The 17978-nt window shown below is 41.2% G+C and overlaps 1 protein-coding gene across 2 annotated transcripts in view; it reads left to right on the top strand.

The window, feature by feature from the left end:
• Positions 1-17978, top strand: part of SATB2 (SATB homeobox 2) — a 284827-nt gene that overhangs the window by 107432 nt on the left and 159417 nt on the right. For both annotated transcript variants that reach the window (XM_073551555.1, XM_073551556.1), the window contains exon 7: positions 13741-13843. In XM_073551555.1, coding sequence (XP_073407656.1) covers positions 13741-13843 — 103 coding nt within the window. The remainder of the gene's footprint in view (positions 1-13740; positions 13844-17978) is intronic.

Genomic DNA, 17978 nt, shown 5'->3' with positions numbered 1-17978 from the left:
GAAGTTAGGGCAAATCCCTCAGCGCTCTGATTCTGACCCCAGGCTTCTATTAAAGGGATCATTGGTATGGAAATTAGGGCAAATCCATCCAGCGCTTTGGTTCTGACCCCTGGCCTCTCTTAAAGGGATCCCCAGTATGGAAGTTAGGGCAATTCCGTTCACCGTTCTGGCTCTGACCCCAGGCTCTTTTAAAGGGATCCCCGGTATGAAAGTCAGGGCAATTGCCTTCAAATGCTCTGGTACAGACCCCAGGCTCTCTTAAAGGGATCTCCTATATTGAAATAAGGGCAAATCCCTCAGTGCTCTGATTCCGACCCCAGGATTCTATTAAAGGGATCATTAGTATGGAAGTCAGGGCAAATCCACTCAGCGCTCTGGTTCTGATCCCAGTCTCTCTTAAAGGGATCCCCGGTATTGAAGTTAGGGCAATTGCAGTCAGCGCTTTGGTTCTGACCCCAGGCCCCTCTTAAAGGGATCCCTGGTATGGAAGTGAGGGCAAATCCACTCTGCATTCTGACTCTGACCCCAGGCCCCTCTTAAAGGGATCCCCGGTATGAAAATGAGAGCAAATCCAAACTGCTCTTTGGTACTGACCCCAGGTCTCTCTTAAAGAAATCTCCAGTATGGAAGTTAGGGTAAATCCTTCAGCGCTCTGATTCTCACCCAAGGCTTCTGTTAAAGGGATCATTGGTATGGAAGTCAGGGCAAATCCACTCAGCGCTCTGGTTCTGATGCCAGGCCTCTCTTAAAGGGATCCCCGGTATGGAAGTTAGGGTAAATCCCTCAGCGCTCTGATTCTCACCCAAGGCTTCTATTACAGGGATCATTGGTATGGAAGTCAGGGCAAATCCACTCAGCGCTCTGGTTCTGATGCCAGGCCACTCTTAAAGGGATCCCCGGTATGGAAGTTAGGACCGTTCCACTCAGTGCTCTGGTTCTGACTCCAGGCTGATGGGATGATGTATATTAGGGGTAGTAGTTGGTGGCTCTGTCTGACGGGATGATGTGGGATATTAGGGGTAGTAGTCCGGTGGCTATGATGGAATGATGTGGGATATTAGGGGTAGTAGACCAGTGGCTCTGTTGGAATGATATGGGATATTAGGGGTAGTAGTCTGGCGGCTGTGACGGGATGATGTGGGATATTAGGGGTAGTAGTCCGGTGGCTCTGGCTGCCGGGATGATGTTGGATATTAGGGGTAGTAGTCCGGTGGCTTTGACGGGATGATGTGGGATATTAGGGGTAGTAGTCCAGTGGCTCTGGCTGATGGGATGATGTGGGATATTAGGGGTAGTAGTCCGGTGGCTCTGACAGGATGATGTGGGATATTAGGGGTAGTAGTCTGGTGGCTCTGGCGGGACGATGTGGGATATTAGGGATAGTAGTCCGGTAGCTCTGGCTGACAGGATGATGTGGGATATTAGGGGTAGTAGTCCGGTAGCTCTGGCTGACGGGATGATGTGGGATATAGTGAATGTGGCTATGCGGAGAGAGTGGGGCTCTACACTCCGCTTTAAATATATATATATATATATATATATATATATACAGTGGGGCAAAAAAGTATTTAGTCAGTCAGCAATAGTGCAAGTTCCACCACTTAAAAAGATGAGAGGCGTCTGTAATTTACATCATAGGTAGACCTCAACTATGGGAGACAAACTGAGAAAAAAAAATCCAGAAAATCACATTGTCTGTTTTTTTTTCATTTTATTTGCATATTATGGTGGAAAATAAGTATTTGGTCAGAAACAAAATTTCATCTCAATACTTTGTGATATATCCTTTGTTGGCAATGACAGAGGTCAAACGTTTTCTGTAAGTCTTCACAAGGTTGCCACACACTGTTGTTGGTATGTTGGCCCATTCCTCCATGCAGATCTCCTCTAGAGCAGTGATGTTTTTGGCTTTTCGCTTGGCAACACGGACTTTCAACTCCCTCCAAAGGTTTTCTATAGGGTTGAGATCTGGAGACTGGCTAGGCCACTCCAGGACCTTGAAATGCTTCTTACGAAGCCACTCCTTCGTTGCCCTGGCGGTGTGCTTTGGATCATTGTCATGTTGAAAGACCCAGCCACGTTTCATCTTCAATGCCCTTGCTGATGGAAGGAGGTTTGCACTCAAAATCTCACGATACATGGCCCCATTCATTCTTTCATGTACCCGGATCAATCGTCCTGGCCCCTTTGCAGAGAAACAGCCCCAAAGCATGATGTTTCCACCACCATGCTTTACAGTAGGTATGGTGTTTGATGGATGCAACTCAGTATTCTTTTTCCTCCAAACACGACAAGTTGTGTTTCTACCAAACAGTTCCAGTTTGGTTTCATCAGACCATAGGACATTCTCCCAAAACTCCTCTGGATCATCCAAATGCTCTCTAGCAAACTTCAGACGGGCCCGGACATGTACAGGCTTAAGCAGTGGGACACGTCTGGCACTGCAGGATCTGAGTCCATGGTGGCGTAGTGTGTTACTTATGGTAGGCCTTGTTACATTGGTCCCAGCTCTCTGCAGTTCATTCACTAGGTCCCCCCACGTGGTTCTGGGATTTTTGCTCACCGTTCTTGTGATCATTCTGACCCCACGGGGTGGGATTTTTCGTGGAGCACCAGATCGAGGGAGATTATCAGTGGTCTTGTATGTCTTCCATTTTCTAATTATTGCTCCCACAGTTGATTTCTTCACTCCAAGCTGGTTGGCTATTGCAGATTCAGTCTTCCCAGCCTGGTGCAGGGCTACAATTTTGTTTCTGGTGTCCTTTGACAGCTCTTTGGTCTTCACCATAGTGGAGTTTGGAGTCAGACTGTTTGAGGGTGTGCACAGGTGTCTTTTTATACTGATAACAAGTTTAAACAGGTGCCATTACTACAGGTAATGTGTGGAGAAAAGAGGAGACTCTTAAAGAAGAAGTTAATGGTCTGTGAGAGCCAGAAATCTTGATTGCTTGTTTCTGACCAAATACTTATTTTCCACCATAATATGCAAATAAAATGAAAAAAAAACCAGACAATGTGATTTTCTGGATTTTTTTTTCTCAGTTTGTCTCCCATAGTTGAGGTCTACCTATGATGTAAATTACAGACGCCTCTCATCTTTTTAAGTGGTGGAACTTGCACTATTGCTGACTGACTAAATACTTTTTTGCCCCACTGTATATATATATATTTATATAATCATTAGAATTTGTTATAACTAACCATAGTTAGTTGCTATGCCTGGCTCATCAGCTAGTACAATGTAAAGTAGTCAGTGTACAGCTTGCATAACAGTGTACATTTTGTGTGCCCTCTAAATAACTCAACACACAGTCATTAATGTTTAAACCGCTGGCAACAAAAGTGAGCACGGACACCAGACAGTGGTTATCATGGAGGTGTGCTTGAGGTCGTTATCATGTTGGAATACCACCCTGTGGCCCAGTTTCCAAAAGGAGGGGATCATGTTCTGCTTCAGTATGTCACACTACTTGTTGGCATCCATGGCTCCATCAATGAATTGTAGCTTCCCACACCCGACAGCACTCATGCAGCGCCAACCATGACACTCCCACCACCATGTTTAACTGTAGGCAAGACACACTTGTCTTTGTTCTCCTAACCTTGTTGCCATCACACACGCTTGACAACATCTGAACTAAATAAGTTTATCTTGGTCTCATCAGGCCACATTCACTATAATATCCCACATATTATAGTGAATGTGGCTATGCGGAGTGGGCGGGGCTCTACACTCAGCTTTATATATATAGATATAATCATTACAATTTATTATAACTAACCGCAGTTAGTTACTATACCCGGTCAACGCCGGGCTATTCAGCTAGCATAAAACAAATGACACATGGATTATGGAAGCAGGCACACAATATGCAAGTGGTTGAAAAATGGACCATCACACAGATGGAAAAACTCTGTTTTTGTGGATGGAAAATGGACACGCATGTGTGAATATAAGCATTCCTGTCCCCAGTTTGCATGGCGATCATGCACAATTTCTCCTGACACAGATGAGCAATGTAACTTTACTTGTATGCTATTATCTCCAAGAGTCCAGTAGAGAATTTTGAGCAAAAGGAAAAGCTGGAAAGACCATAAGCGCAATAGCACAATATCTGAGAAGAAACAGGGAGACAAAAAGCAATTTATTCTTACCTGGGAATCATAAATACAAGTTTAGTAAAAGGTTGCTGCAGATCCACGATGTGGAGTCTGCGCTGTCAGTGGGTGTAATTTTATGTAGATTTTAACCCACTCATCTCCAGACTCCTAGTACAGACTTTTAACTGAACTTTTCCAGTAATGAACACAGTGGAGAAATATGGAAGGGTCTGTCAGCACAAAATGACTGTTTATATGGACGAGAGGTGCGTTGTGCACCCTTAGCCTGGTCAAAAAGTTCAGTGCACTTTTCTACCTACTTTAACTGCTCAAACCGAGCAGAAGCGTTCAGTGCACACTTGGCGCTGTCAAACATTTTTATGTTCCTTCCTCACTTCCTACTTTTGGTCCATCTATCCTCTCCATCCTGTCCTGTAATTGATGACAGCTGTAACTTCACAACAGCTAGAGAATGGCAGAGATTGAAGGAAAACAAGGAGTTAGGAATGTGTAGTGAACTGTATGGCCACGCCGTGGGTGCACGAGTGCATGTACTTGGTTTGAATAGTCATTTTGTGCTTGCTAACTACTTTTCAGTTGCAGGGCTCATTTCTACACATTGTTATTTCTATGTTACTTGTTTGGTGATAGAGCTATTCTAATCATTCACTATGAAGCAGTCAGAAGCGATATTTACAGTCCTAGCAATGACTGCAAATGCTTGACGCTGCAAGGTGACCTCTGTGCAGGCTGCTCCATCTTCTCCCTTGTGGTTTCAGCTTTAGACATCTGCTGAGCGGAGCCTGTAGCTGTGACTGCAATGAACTCCACTTAACAGGAGAAAGGAACACTCACAGCTCGTAACATACACAGAATTGTTTCACACATGCACAAAACGCCGAGCCAAGCCATAAATGGACGAGGTATCATCACTTTCTGCCACATCGCTGCCAGTTGCGGAGAGTGCGTAATACTATAAGTACACTCCAAATTTGTTTCTTCTTTTATCTAAAACAGCAGAACAGAGAGTCATATATTTGCGAGTGTACTAGGTTTTGTGACATCTTTTCTCGTGATATGTAGATATCTTCTAAATGCAGTGTTTCTGGTGGAGAATAACTCTATAATATGGCATCAGATGGAACAAGGCACAGCTTTTCTTCTGTCAGATTCTGAAAATAATCTCTTGCCGCCTTTTTAAATTGGAGGCTCATGGGCATAGCGTTTCACTAGCACATATTAGAGCTCCATACAACCCAGAAGCCATCTATAGCTGGCCAAAAAGAAAGGATGGGACATTTCATCACCCACAAGTTCAAACTGCTTTTACTAGTCTGATATGTCTAGGAACTGTGCTGTCCTTTTTGAGTGGCATGTCCTTTTGAACAGCATTCTGCCAGCACTAGAGGTACTAAGACTTCCTTTCCTTTATTTCAGAAGAATCTTGATCTTGCCTTTGGCTTGCTTGCTCTGCACTGAAAAGTATGCTATTTGTCACACAGGTATCCAGTACAGCAAACAGAACAGGAGAAGACAGAACAGAATCAGGCAGGACAGGAGCAAACAGAACAGGAGCAGACTGGACAGGAGCAGACCGAACAGGAGCAGACCGGGCAAGAGCAGACCGGGCAGTAGCAGACCGGACATGAGCAGACCGAACAGGAGCAGCCAGGGCAGGAGCAGCCAGGACAGGAGCAGCCAGGACAGGAGCAGCCAGGACAGGAGCAGACAGGACAGGAGCAGCCAGGGCAGGAGCAGACAGGACAGGAGCAGCCAGGACAGGAGCAGACAGGACAGGAGCAGCCAGGGCAGGAGCAGCCAGAAAAGGAGAGACAGGACAGGAGCAGACAGGACAGGAGCAGACAAGACAGGACAGGAGTAGCCAAGATTGGAGCAGCAAGGGCAGGAGCAGCCAGGGCAGGAACAGACAGGACAGGAGCAGACAGAAAAGGAGAGACAGGACAGGAGCACACAGGACAGCAGCAGACAGGACAGAAGCAGACAAGAAAGACCCACAAATACTTTCTGATATCTGTTGCTAGAGAAGGAGTACATATAACTACAACCTTTATTAGCCAGAACTTTGGAATTATTTTCGGTGGGCTAAACATGTTATTTTGGATAAATATAGTATTCAGTTTTGCTTAAGTTTCTTGAAAAAACAATAACAATTTTTATTTTTCTTCACTACTTTTTGTGGCAAGGGTTGCATTAGGATTTAGGAATATTATCCGCCAAATCTTTATAATGTTAATGTACATTATCAAATTCATGTCCTGTGTGAGCATATGGGAAGACATGGCTGCCCCCGGTATAATAGCTGATTGCTGGGGATAAGGTTAGGGTCACACGACAGTATAAAAACTTGGTCCGATTTTCATCTAGAAAAGTAGGACAATTTCTTCTCACTTGTCAAACATATGCAATCTGTGTACAAGTGAACTGTCTGTTTTTTACAGCAGCTATTAATAATTTACAGGACCATTTACAGTTTCCTATGATACAGAATTGCAATGTATCCGTGAAAAATCGGATGCCATACTGTAGCTTCCAATTATTTCATCGCACCCATAGACTTGAATGGATGAGTCTCATCTGATGTCCAGATGCTGCGATTTTTTTCATAGATTCCGTCAGTGAAAAAAATCAGTCATCAGCACTACCTCATTGAATAGCACAGGTCAGTGTGCTGTCTCATGAAAAGTCGGATAGCACTCGTCCTGTTTAAATGGTCATCAGCACGAGCCTTAAAGGAACCAGACCAGTGTTGATCAGCTGATTAGCTAACTGGCATTATTTTAAAAGTGGTTTTCTCGGTGAAACAACCCTTTTAATTAATGTATGCTTTAATTAGCTTGTATTTAAGCATGAAATACTCAGATGAATGTTGTGCAAAGCTATTGAATTTCTTTTCATCCTACCAACAATATAAACGTCCTAAACCAGAACGTCTACAGCACATTGCAACGCCAGCGGCAGACTGCAGGCAGAGAGGATAGGGTTAAAGCATTCTCCGCTTAGTGAATTTCAGCACAGGTGCTAATGACACGTTCCTATAACTGATATTAATTCTCCTTATTAGTCTAAGCGTTGTACTTGGGGTAGCAGCACGTACGTTCCCAGGCTCTTGGCTGTGTGGTCTTGTTGCAGTTGGAAGCTGAACTGAAACATCTGAGAAGCATTAATGGGATTATTCATGGCATGGCATCTAATCTTACCTTTTAGGTTCTGCTTCCTAAATCACCATTGTTCTCGCCCATTGTGTCTAATGTGTGTGTCCTTCCATATGTCATCTCTAATGACTGATACCCCAGGATAGGGGGATTTAAAGTGACATAAATATTATGAAAGCAAAGTTGTTTTATTGCGGATTTACTCTGAAAAGCAGAGCTCCCAAGCCAAAAGTGTTAGTAGGATTATCTATCCCTGTGGACTTTTAAAAACCTTTCCTTCCACAATAAGGAAAGATTAACTGTATAATGCTAATACACTCGCTATCACTATAGAGTCCGGGTATCATGGCAGACTGTCTGAGTCTATAAGGGACGAGTACTTGCTGTAATGTATGTAAATCCTATATTATATGACAGTCCCCAACATCCAGCGTACAATAAGTCTTTGGGGAGTATTGGTAATTTGTTTAAAAGTTTGAATCAACCATTTTCTAGAGACATCTGTGGGAAAGCCGGGAAATCTTTGTAACAACCAATATTGTCTTAATGACATCTCCCTATAGGGTTTGTCAACAGAATTCTAAAAAAAGTGCCGATTTTTGTGAATTTCAAAACGGACAATATTTAGAAATGAAATGTTTCTTTCCCTAGTTGGGCGAGGTTCATTCCATGTTTTTGCCATACATATTATATTACGTATTACCATGTTATATACATAAATACTGTATATGTGGCAGAAAAATATTCAGGATTGAGAGTCCTCAGTAGTTGATACCTTTTAATGGCTAACTGAAAAGATGGTAACACATTGCAAGCTTTCGAGACTACTCAGGTCTCTTCATCAGGCTAGACTAATACAAAATCTGAAGTCACATATTTATGCACAATACATATGTATATATGTATTTGTGGCAGGATTTCAAAGCATTTATAGATTATCCCTGGGAAAATCTATATAAAGCACCAGTTTTACAGTTTATGACTAGAGATGAGTGAACCCGAACTGTAAAGTTTGGGGTTCTTGCCGGAAACTTGTTGCCCGCTGCTGAACTCTGGACATGGTCTTCTCCTGGAGGTCCGTTTTACAGTTTGGCTTTTAAGCATTTGGTGCAGACACTTCTTCTCCATTTCTGCATCTCTTAGCAGGAAAAATACAGTGTAAAAAAGGTGCATTTTTGCCGCATTTTTATTGCGTTTTTTTTTACAAACATTATTTGTTGCAGAATTTTCCTCGGCCACATTAGAAAACCATAATAAATGATTATGATTATAAGTGAAACTTGTCTACAGCTCATAACTCTGATATGAGAACATCGGGTGCATCCACTGTAAACTGTAAAATGATCATAATTACAGAATAAATCAGTAGAAGTTTCTTCAGCTTAAAAAAAAAAATCACGGACGCTTTAAATATTTTTTCATGGAGACGGTAATAAAGTACACTATTTTTCCAGACTGTCCTGGAATTTCTGGACATTTGGCAATCCTACACTAAGTGCCATAAATGGAACTATAGGGACGCGGCATGATCCACACAAGCTCTGTGCACACTTTAACCATATTTGTGGGGCTTAACGCAGCCTTGTGTTTACTACTAGCATGAACTATAATTTATTTCTAGAATTGATTATTGTAATCGGAAACTCACAGAGCTGTGGATCCACTAAAATAAAGAATCACATGTTGGCATAAATATGTATCATTCTCAATAAATTTGGGTAAAAATGACCCATTTAGCAAAATATTTTGTGAATTTTTTCATCAAAGCTGTGATATTTTGCAAAAGATAATATAATTTCCTCATATGTTATTCTGTGGAAATACCTGTTCTGGTACAGTATTCTGGTATTTTTATGCAAAACACTTAATCTACAGAAGTTGATCAGCAGGAAATGATAATTTATTTGATATATTATCAGCGCAGAGCTTGGTAGTACACATTTGCCAAGCCTTGAATGCAGTATCCAGGTGGACATAAGACTTGTTGCATATTTGTGTTGCTTGACTACAGTGAATGGAAAGTGAAGTTTACAACATAGAGTACAATTACATTTTATATAAAAACTGTATTTTTCAAACAGAAGGGATGCAATAGTTGTAAATGATTTAAAGCCCGAGAGATGGCAGGGAATCCACCACCAGGATCTGAACCCTAACTCAGCTTTTCATACTTTGGCAAATCTCACATATAGCAAAGCCCAGGGCTGGTTTTAGGCAAAGTGGGGCCCTAGGCAAAGTTTAAAATGGGTCCTCAAATGCTAACATATTGCACATCACACAGAAGCATTTCGGTTGTATTTACATGCGCTGAGTTCAGGCTTCTAAATGAGTGTGATCGACAATATTGAAGTCGTTCAACACTTGTTTCCCGGCCTCTTTCCAGTGTCTGAGAAAGAATTATGGGGACAGAACAATCACTAATGAATCACTAGCAGATCACCATACAGTATCATGTTATCAGCAGCACATCTACAGCTTACACCCCATAGTCCTCCATATAATATAATGTGCCCCATAGTCCTCCATATAATATAATGTGTCCCATAGTCCTCCATATAGTATAATACACTTCTTAGTCCTCCATATAGTATAATACACTCCTCATAGTCCTTTATATAGTGTAATGCACTCCTCATAGCCCTCCATATATTAAAATACACTTAGTCCTCCATATAGTATAATACATTCCTCATAGTGCTCCATATAGTATAATGCACCGCCATAGTCATCCATTTAGTACAATTCACTTCCCATAGTATAATGCACCCCATAGTTATTCATATAATGTTTTCCCCATAGTCCTCAATACAGTATAATGCAGCCCACATATAGTATAATGCAGCCACCCCATAGAGTATAATGTAGCCCACCATGCGATATAATGTAACCCCCATAGAATATAATGCAGCCCCTCCTCTTATAGTATAATGCAGCCACCCCTTAGAGCATAATGCAGCTACCCCACAGAGTATAATGCAGCCACTCCACAGAATAAAATGTAACCCCCTATAGAATATAATGCTATAATGCAGCCCTCCTCATATAGTATAATGTAGCCCCTCCATAGAATATATGGCAGCTTCCTCAGAGTATACTACAGCCCCCCATAGAATATAATGCAGCCCCTTATATAGTATAATGTAGCCCCTCCATAGAATACAATGTAGCCCTCCTCATGTAGTATAATGCAGCCCCCATTGAATATAATGTAGCCCCCCTCATAAAGTATAATGAAGCCCCCATACAATATAATCTAGTACCCCCATACAATATAATGCAGCCCCCCATAGAATGCAATGTAGCCTCCTCATATAGTATAATGTAGCCCCTCATAAAATATGATGCAATCATCCCTCATAGAATATAAATATAATACAGCCCCCCATAGAATATAATGTCGCCCCAAATAGAATATAATACAGCCCACCTCCCCATAGAATATAATGTAGCCCCCCATATTATATAACACAGCCTCCCCCATAGAATATAATGTAAAATGTACGCCCCATGGTATATAACAGCCGCATAGTATATAGCCCAGCACCACATGGTATATAGCGCAGCACTACATGGTATACAGCACAGCCCCACATGGTATATAGCCCAGCACCACATGGTATATAGCCCAGCCTCACATGGTATATAGCCCAGCACCACATGGTATATAGCCCAGAACCACATAGTATATATAGCCCAGCACCACATGGTATATAGCCCAGCCACACATGGTATATATAGCCCAGTCACACATGGTATATAGCCCAGCCACACATGGTATATAGCCCAGCCACATATGGTATATATAGCCCAGCACCACACGGTATATAGCCCAGCACCATATGGTATATAGTCCAGCCACACATAGTATACAGCCCAGCACCATGGTATATAGCCCAGCCACATATGGTATATAGCCCAGCACCACCATGATATATAGCCCAGCACCATATGGTATATAGCCCAGCACCACATGGTATATATAGCCCAGCTCCACATGGTATATATAGCCCAGCACCACATGGTATATAGGCCAGCAACACATAGTATATAGCCCAGCCACATATGGTATATAGCCCAGCCACACATGGTATACAGCCCAGCACCATAGTATATAGCCCAGCCACACATGGTATATATAGCCCAGCCACACATGGTATAAAGCCCAGCACCATGGTATATAGCCCAGCACCACATGGTATATAGCCCAGCCACACATGGTATACAGCCCAGCACCATGGTATATAGCCCAGGACCACATGGTATATTGCCCAGCCACACATGGTATACAGCCCAGCACCATGGTATATAACCCAGCCACACATGGTAAATATAGCCCAGTACCACATGGTATATAGCCCAGCCACACATGGTACATAGCCTATCCACACATTGTATATAGCCCCCCCTTGCCGAGAATTGCCCCACAGTCCAGCACACATGATATATTAAAAAAAAAAAAAACACTCCTCACCTTCTCCTCTTGCCCATGCTGCTCCCAGCTGTCTCCTGCACTGCCTGGCACACAGTGAGGGCACAATGATGTCATCGTGCACCCGCTGTGTGTCAGAGGCAGAGCGGGGAATGATGGGAGAGGAAGTGTCAGCTGACGCTCTCTTCTCCATCGTTGCTTTGAACTGTAACGGCGTCTATGATGCCAGTATAGTTCAATGCGGCGGTGGTGGGGGGAGTCTGCGCTGGGGGCAGGTGAGCCCCCGCCTCACAGGGGCCCCACAGCGGTGGCATGATGTGCCGCTAGCTGGGGGCCCCTGGGGGAGCTGGGGCCCTAGGCAGCTGCCTGGTCTGCCTGCCCCTAACACCAGCCCTGGCAAAGCCTATATATATACAGAGCAGTAGGTGCTCTATGGAGCTCTGTTGGGTACTACACTTGGAGATATTCTACAATGTTCGTTGCCTCTCAGATAAAAAAAAAAGCTTTAGCATACAATATGGCCCCATAAAAGTCTTGGGGTACCATATTATAGATCCATAAAGGGATTTTCCCACAAAGTACAGTTTAATTAATAGATCTTGGATGTGATTAAATAAAATGTTCCTGTGCTGAGATAATCTTATAAATGTGTCCCTGCTGTGTGCTGTGTAGTGATTGTGTCTGACCATACAGGAACATGGTCTGATCATACCACAGCTCCTGGGCAGGGGAGGTAGCAAAAGAGAGGATACAGACAGGACAGCAGGGGATCACAGCTGATTTTTTCTATGATGTAAAACGTGGTTTTAAACTGGCAGGGAAGTGTTTTACCTCACAGAAAGCAGCAGCTGTGATCCCCTGCTGTCCTGTCTGTATACTCTTTTGCTTTCTCCCCTGCCCAGAAGCTGTGGTATGATCAGACCATGTTCCTGCACGGTCAGACACAGCCATTACACAGTACACAGCAGGGGCACATTTACAAGATTATCTCAGCACAGGAACATTTTATTTAAACACATCCAATTGTTGAAATTATTATTATGCCAAGATCTATTGATTAAAATGTACTTTGTACCTGGAACCCCCTCCCCTCTGTAAATTTCAGAAGTTGCATAAAGCTTTCTCACGGAAATGTTGCCTTTGCACAGTGCTTTTTGGAGAAAAACAGTTGAAAAAAGGTAATTTTTTTTTTGTTTGTTTTATTTAAGTACATGTTCTATCCATATTTTTCACAGATAGATCTCAACCATTATAGTGTATGGGACGGCTGTTCACATTGATGCAGTCTAGTGTTGTCCATTTTTAGTTTAGGGTTTGCTAGGGGAAACTAGCGAGACCTCCATTATTTTATTTTTTTTTTTGCATATGAGAAAAACTGATCAAGCACTGATTGTAAAAACTGACACACTGAATAAACACTGATGAAAATCTCACCAGCACAGTGATGGAAATCAGTCCATTTTTGTCACATGCGAGAAAAATATGGACCGCTGAAGGAGACCTAATACAACATCTCCAATACATTTGTGGGTTGGCTATGGCCACCCCTTGGATCTAAGCAAACCTAGTGAAATTGTAAAAAGCTTATGGTGGCCAATACAATATTTGTCCTACTCTTCTACTAACCTTTATTTTTAAATATCACTGTTAATTTACAATATCAATGCAGTTTTCCATACTTATTCCAATATACGCAGTATACGAAACAATCTCTGCCTTATGTGGAATTATATGTATATATAAAATTATAAGTGAATTTATCAGCTTCATGTGGCTCCATAGACAGTCCCTCCAAATGGATGACATCTTTTTTACTTTGTACGTGGACATAAAATGCCAATTATAATGGACATAGGTAACAAGTTAGGCAACCAGTTTTGCATGACTCATTATTTATGTTCTCTTTAGTCAGGACATTTGCTTTTTTTCATCCAGACGAGAAACAATATTGGCTCATCAGTGAATAATCTATCAATCCATCCTCTGTCTGCCAAGGTTTAGTTAATATCCTTTTCTTGTTCTGTATTTTTTTTCCAGAGCATGATCTCCTCCATTGTTAACAGTACATACTACGCCAATGTGTCAACTACTAAATGTCATGAATTTGGAAGATGGTATAAGAAGTTCAAGAAGATGAAAGGTAAATTTTGTTATCTATTTTTTTTCACTTTTCCTTAAAATATGCATTAAAGGGGTTGTCTGTGTAGTGGTATCTTTTGAATCCCTATGTCCCCGCCGCCCAGTAAAATAATAGCAGCTATACTCTCTTCCGGTGCCAGTGCCGTTCCAGTGGTGTTGGAGCTGGGCACAAGCTTCACTCTTGCTTTTTTTTTGACAAATTAAAACATCGGAAGAGGGCAGCAGCCGCTCTCACTTCCTCCGGACTTCAATTTCATTTGTAGGAGGGGAGATTGAAGTCAATGCTAATCAGCCGCAGGGATTGCATGGCATAACAATGTCACGTGAGACCCAGTGCCAACACTGCAGGAACAGCACTGGCACTGAAGGTGAGTATAAGTGTTATTATTTTATTTGGGAAAACATAGGTATTAAGATGGTCTTGTCCTAATAGTGGCCAACCCCTTCAAAAGATACTTGCATGCTGCTTTTAATGGCTTGAGCATAGTTTTGAACTTATGTTGATGTTTTATAGGACACCTCTAATATTCCCTTTCCTATCCATGTACAGTACCTGTTGAAGGCTAGAGTCCTAGTACACTTGGGGTTACTAGTGGTAGTCATGGAACATATTGTACACGTAGAATTCATCAAATTTTTTCTACAGCACAAGTTTACAGTGCTGTCTGAGTAGTAAATTAATATCAACTTTAACATACCAAATATACTGAAGAGTTGCAAGCAAAGACTACAAATTCACAACACCACATCTGCAAAACAAAAATCCTTGATGAGGTCAAGGATCCGGCAATGTTTTTCAGATATCATCTACAAATACAATTTAAAGAGACGCTCTTATTGGCTTTCATATATCACATTGTTTCCTAAGCCAGCTCATGAACACAAGTGGATGACGAGGGCCCAAGGTGCTGAGTTAAGTAAACAGGATTTGCTTTTAATGGGTTCAAGTGCTTTTGATCTGCATACAAAGATTTAGGATCTTGTAGGGACCATGAGACACAGTAATATTAGAATTGTTTTAGTAAAATACATCCCTTTCTAATCTCATGTGATAGGGAAATAACAGCTACTTTGTAAGCAATGGTCTATCAGACAAGCCATTGTTGTAGGAAACTGTTATTACCCCGTTATCTGTCTTACTTCTTTAGGATTGTCTAACTTCAATGCATCCCTTTCCAGGTTGTCTAGCATTTCTCAGTGTCAATGAAGGACATAGGGCAGGTCTAGACATTTTTTTTTTTTACTTTTATCTGTGTTGCAGCAGCTTTTTTTTTTATCCATACTTAACATGTTCATATTAAATTTGCAAAAGTGATCACAGTGGCTAGGAGGAAACGCTGACGCAAGGATCAGTGATCCCTATGTTCACTTTTACCCAGTTGCAAAATCTATACAACATAAAATATGTATGTGGCCAAAAAAAAAATCATCTGTAGATATTGTATATAATCTAATATGTATTAAGCCTCAATCACAAGTCTGTGTGTAAACACGTACGTGAACAAATGGTACTGGTGTCATCGGTGTGTCAACAGTGTACGATCCATGCGTCCACTTTTGCCATCAGTGTTTTCCGCGGATGGATATATAAATGAATTAGAAAACTTCTCCTATGCTTTACATGACAGCACACGGATGACACACGGATGGCATCTGTGTGGTGTACGTGATTGTCACAGACCCATAGATTTGTAATGGCCCTTTTTCATCTATGATACCGAAAAAAAATGGATGTTTTTGTTTTGCACAGACACACGGCCTTGAAAAAACAAAGACGTGTGAATAGCATCAAAAGTTATAACGTTTTATCTGTGAAAAAACGGATACAACATAGACGTGCAACGCAAACGTGTGAATGAGGCCTAAAAGTGTATCTACACCTTCTTTATACAGTGATCAAAGTGGTTTTGAGAACCTTACCGTCCGCTTCAAGCACTATGCCGTAGCACTCACATTGGGAGGAATAAGCACTCAGCTCCAGCATTAGCGCATGTACATGGCGTTGTACGGGTTCATAGACTTACAATTAAGTTTGTACACTGCCAATGCAGAAGATGAGCACTTCTGCCTCCTGAAACGAGTGCATCCGGAGATTGTTTTAAACGATCGTTAGGGAGATCAAGATATGGACCCCCACTAATCCGCTGGAAATTTAAGGCCCCCATACACAGTAAAGTCTGCTGAACCCGCCAGCATTGAATGTACACATTAGATGGCAGTCTAATGTGTACAGGGGTCTCCTAACTGTTCTCCGACAGAGTATTTCAGTGGAGAGAAGGATCCATCATGTTGAATTTTCTTTAGTTCTTTGGGAGATAAGCCACAGCCAAAGGAATCTGAGAGCAGCATTCACAGTGAACACAGACACGCTCAGCCAAGATGATCGTTTATGTGTATGGGGGTCTTGGGAGAATTAGCTGACAGCAATCTCAAGTGTATGAGGGGCTTCAGGGACATACCGTATATATAGGTAGTTATGTTCTTTAAAGAGAATCTGTCAGTAGGATCAACCCTCCTAAGCTACCTATATGGGCATGTAGGTCATAGGAAGCTGAATAAAATGATACCGTGATATCTGTTATCTAATGTCTTATTCCCAGGAAATTGATATGTTTCTTAATAAGTAAATGAGCTGTTAAGGTCTATCTATTCCTGAGAATCTGCCTCCAGAGATTATTATAAATGAATGGAGGCGTTACCAGTGTGAGACATGTAGATCAGGAGAGACTGTCAGTCATTACATGTCTCACACTGGTAATGCTCCCTTTCATTTATAACAAGCTCTTGGGTCAGATTATCAGGGAGATCTATGTCCAACCCACAGATCTTAACAGATAATTTACATTTTTAGAAAAATGTGAATTTCTCTGGATTAAGGTATCGGATTGCCGATATTAAAGTACGAATTTACTCTATGATACAATATCAGAAATTGAGGACACGCACTGCGGTAATTTTTTTTTTTTATTTACAAACTTAGTGTGGTCAGAATCATACTTACCGGTAAAATAATTTTGCCAAGTCATATTTACTGCACAGTATCAGTTGTAAAAACAAAATCCCCAAAAGTCAATGACAGAATTTGTTTGCAGTTTAGCCACATGAATTTTTTTCCCTGTTTTCAAATTTGTTACAACTAATGTTGTCAATCAAAACTACTCATCCCACAAAAAAACAAGTTAAAAAAAAACAACAAACTATGGCTTTTGGAAGAAGGGCAGGGAATAACAAAATGCAAAAACACTGGAAAATTGCCCAATCAGGAAGGGGGTAATGAAAAAGCTAAAATAGATATACTCCTATGCCGTCTATGCTTTATGTAAATTTAATTAGTGTTTTCTATTCATAGCTATTATACATTTATACATATTTATAAATATGGGACATGTGTGCTATTTGATGGCTGATAAATTGACATTAAATATCATTAAATAAGGTGCAGAAAGTATAGGATACTAATTAAAACAAAAAACTCCTAGACAATAATTACTATCCTGTATCATGCTTCTGGAATAGATCTGGAATAGAACCAAGCGACTATTCAGTGCATTGCTGCAGCTTTAGGCTTTGTTTCCATAGCCCAAACTATGGTGCACTGCCGGCTGTAATAAATATATTACCGTACTTACTATTGCAAGAAACACTGGAGCGCTGTCTTTTATCTGGGGATATAATTGTCGTAATAAGTATTAGAATAATCCTAATTTATGACAGTCTTGATCCAAATCTATTTAAAGTATAGGCTGACATCTGTAAAAAATGCCTGGGTTGTTGTGATAGGATATGTGTCTAGTGCTATATGTAGAAATATCACATGTCTTGCTTAGCTATAGCTGCGTATTGTAAATGCTAAAAGTAAGTATTAATTTCACTGCACGTAAGATTTTCAATGGTACACTTATTTTCAGTAAGGTGACGTCTTTATATTGTTACCAAATTAATTTAAAAAGGACGTATCACCAGATTTCATAACACAAACTGCATACACTATAAAATTGAGCTTTTATACCTGATGACACTGATGTACTTACTTTAAATACAAAATTCAAAATAACTGTATTCCTGATGTGAAATTATGAATTTTGTGAGTTCAGCTCTAGAATGTGAGAGCTAATAAGTCTAAGTCTATTCAGTTT

This window comes from Dendrobates tinctorius, unplaced genomic scaffold, assembly GCF_039654945.1.
Source record: "Dendrobates tinctorius isolate UK_male_01 unplaced genomic scaffold, ASM3965494v1 ptg000177l, whole genome shotgun sequence".
In the NCBI taxonomy this organism is placed as follows: Eukaryota; Metazoa; Chordata; class Amphibia; order Anura; family Dendrobatidae; genus Dendrobates; species Dendrobates tinctorius.
Note: the sequence above shows the minus strand (reverse complement) of the source record. Positions and strands in the feature narration are given on the sequence as shown.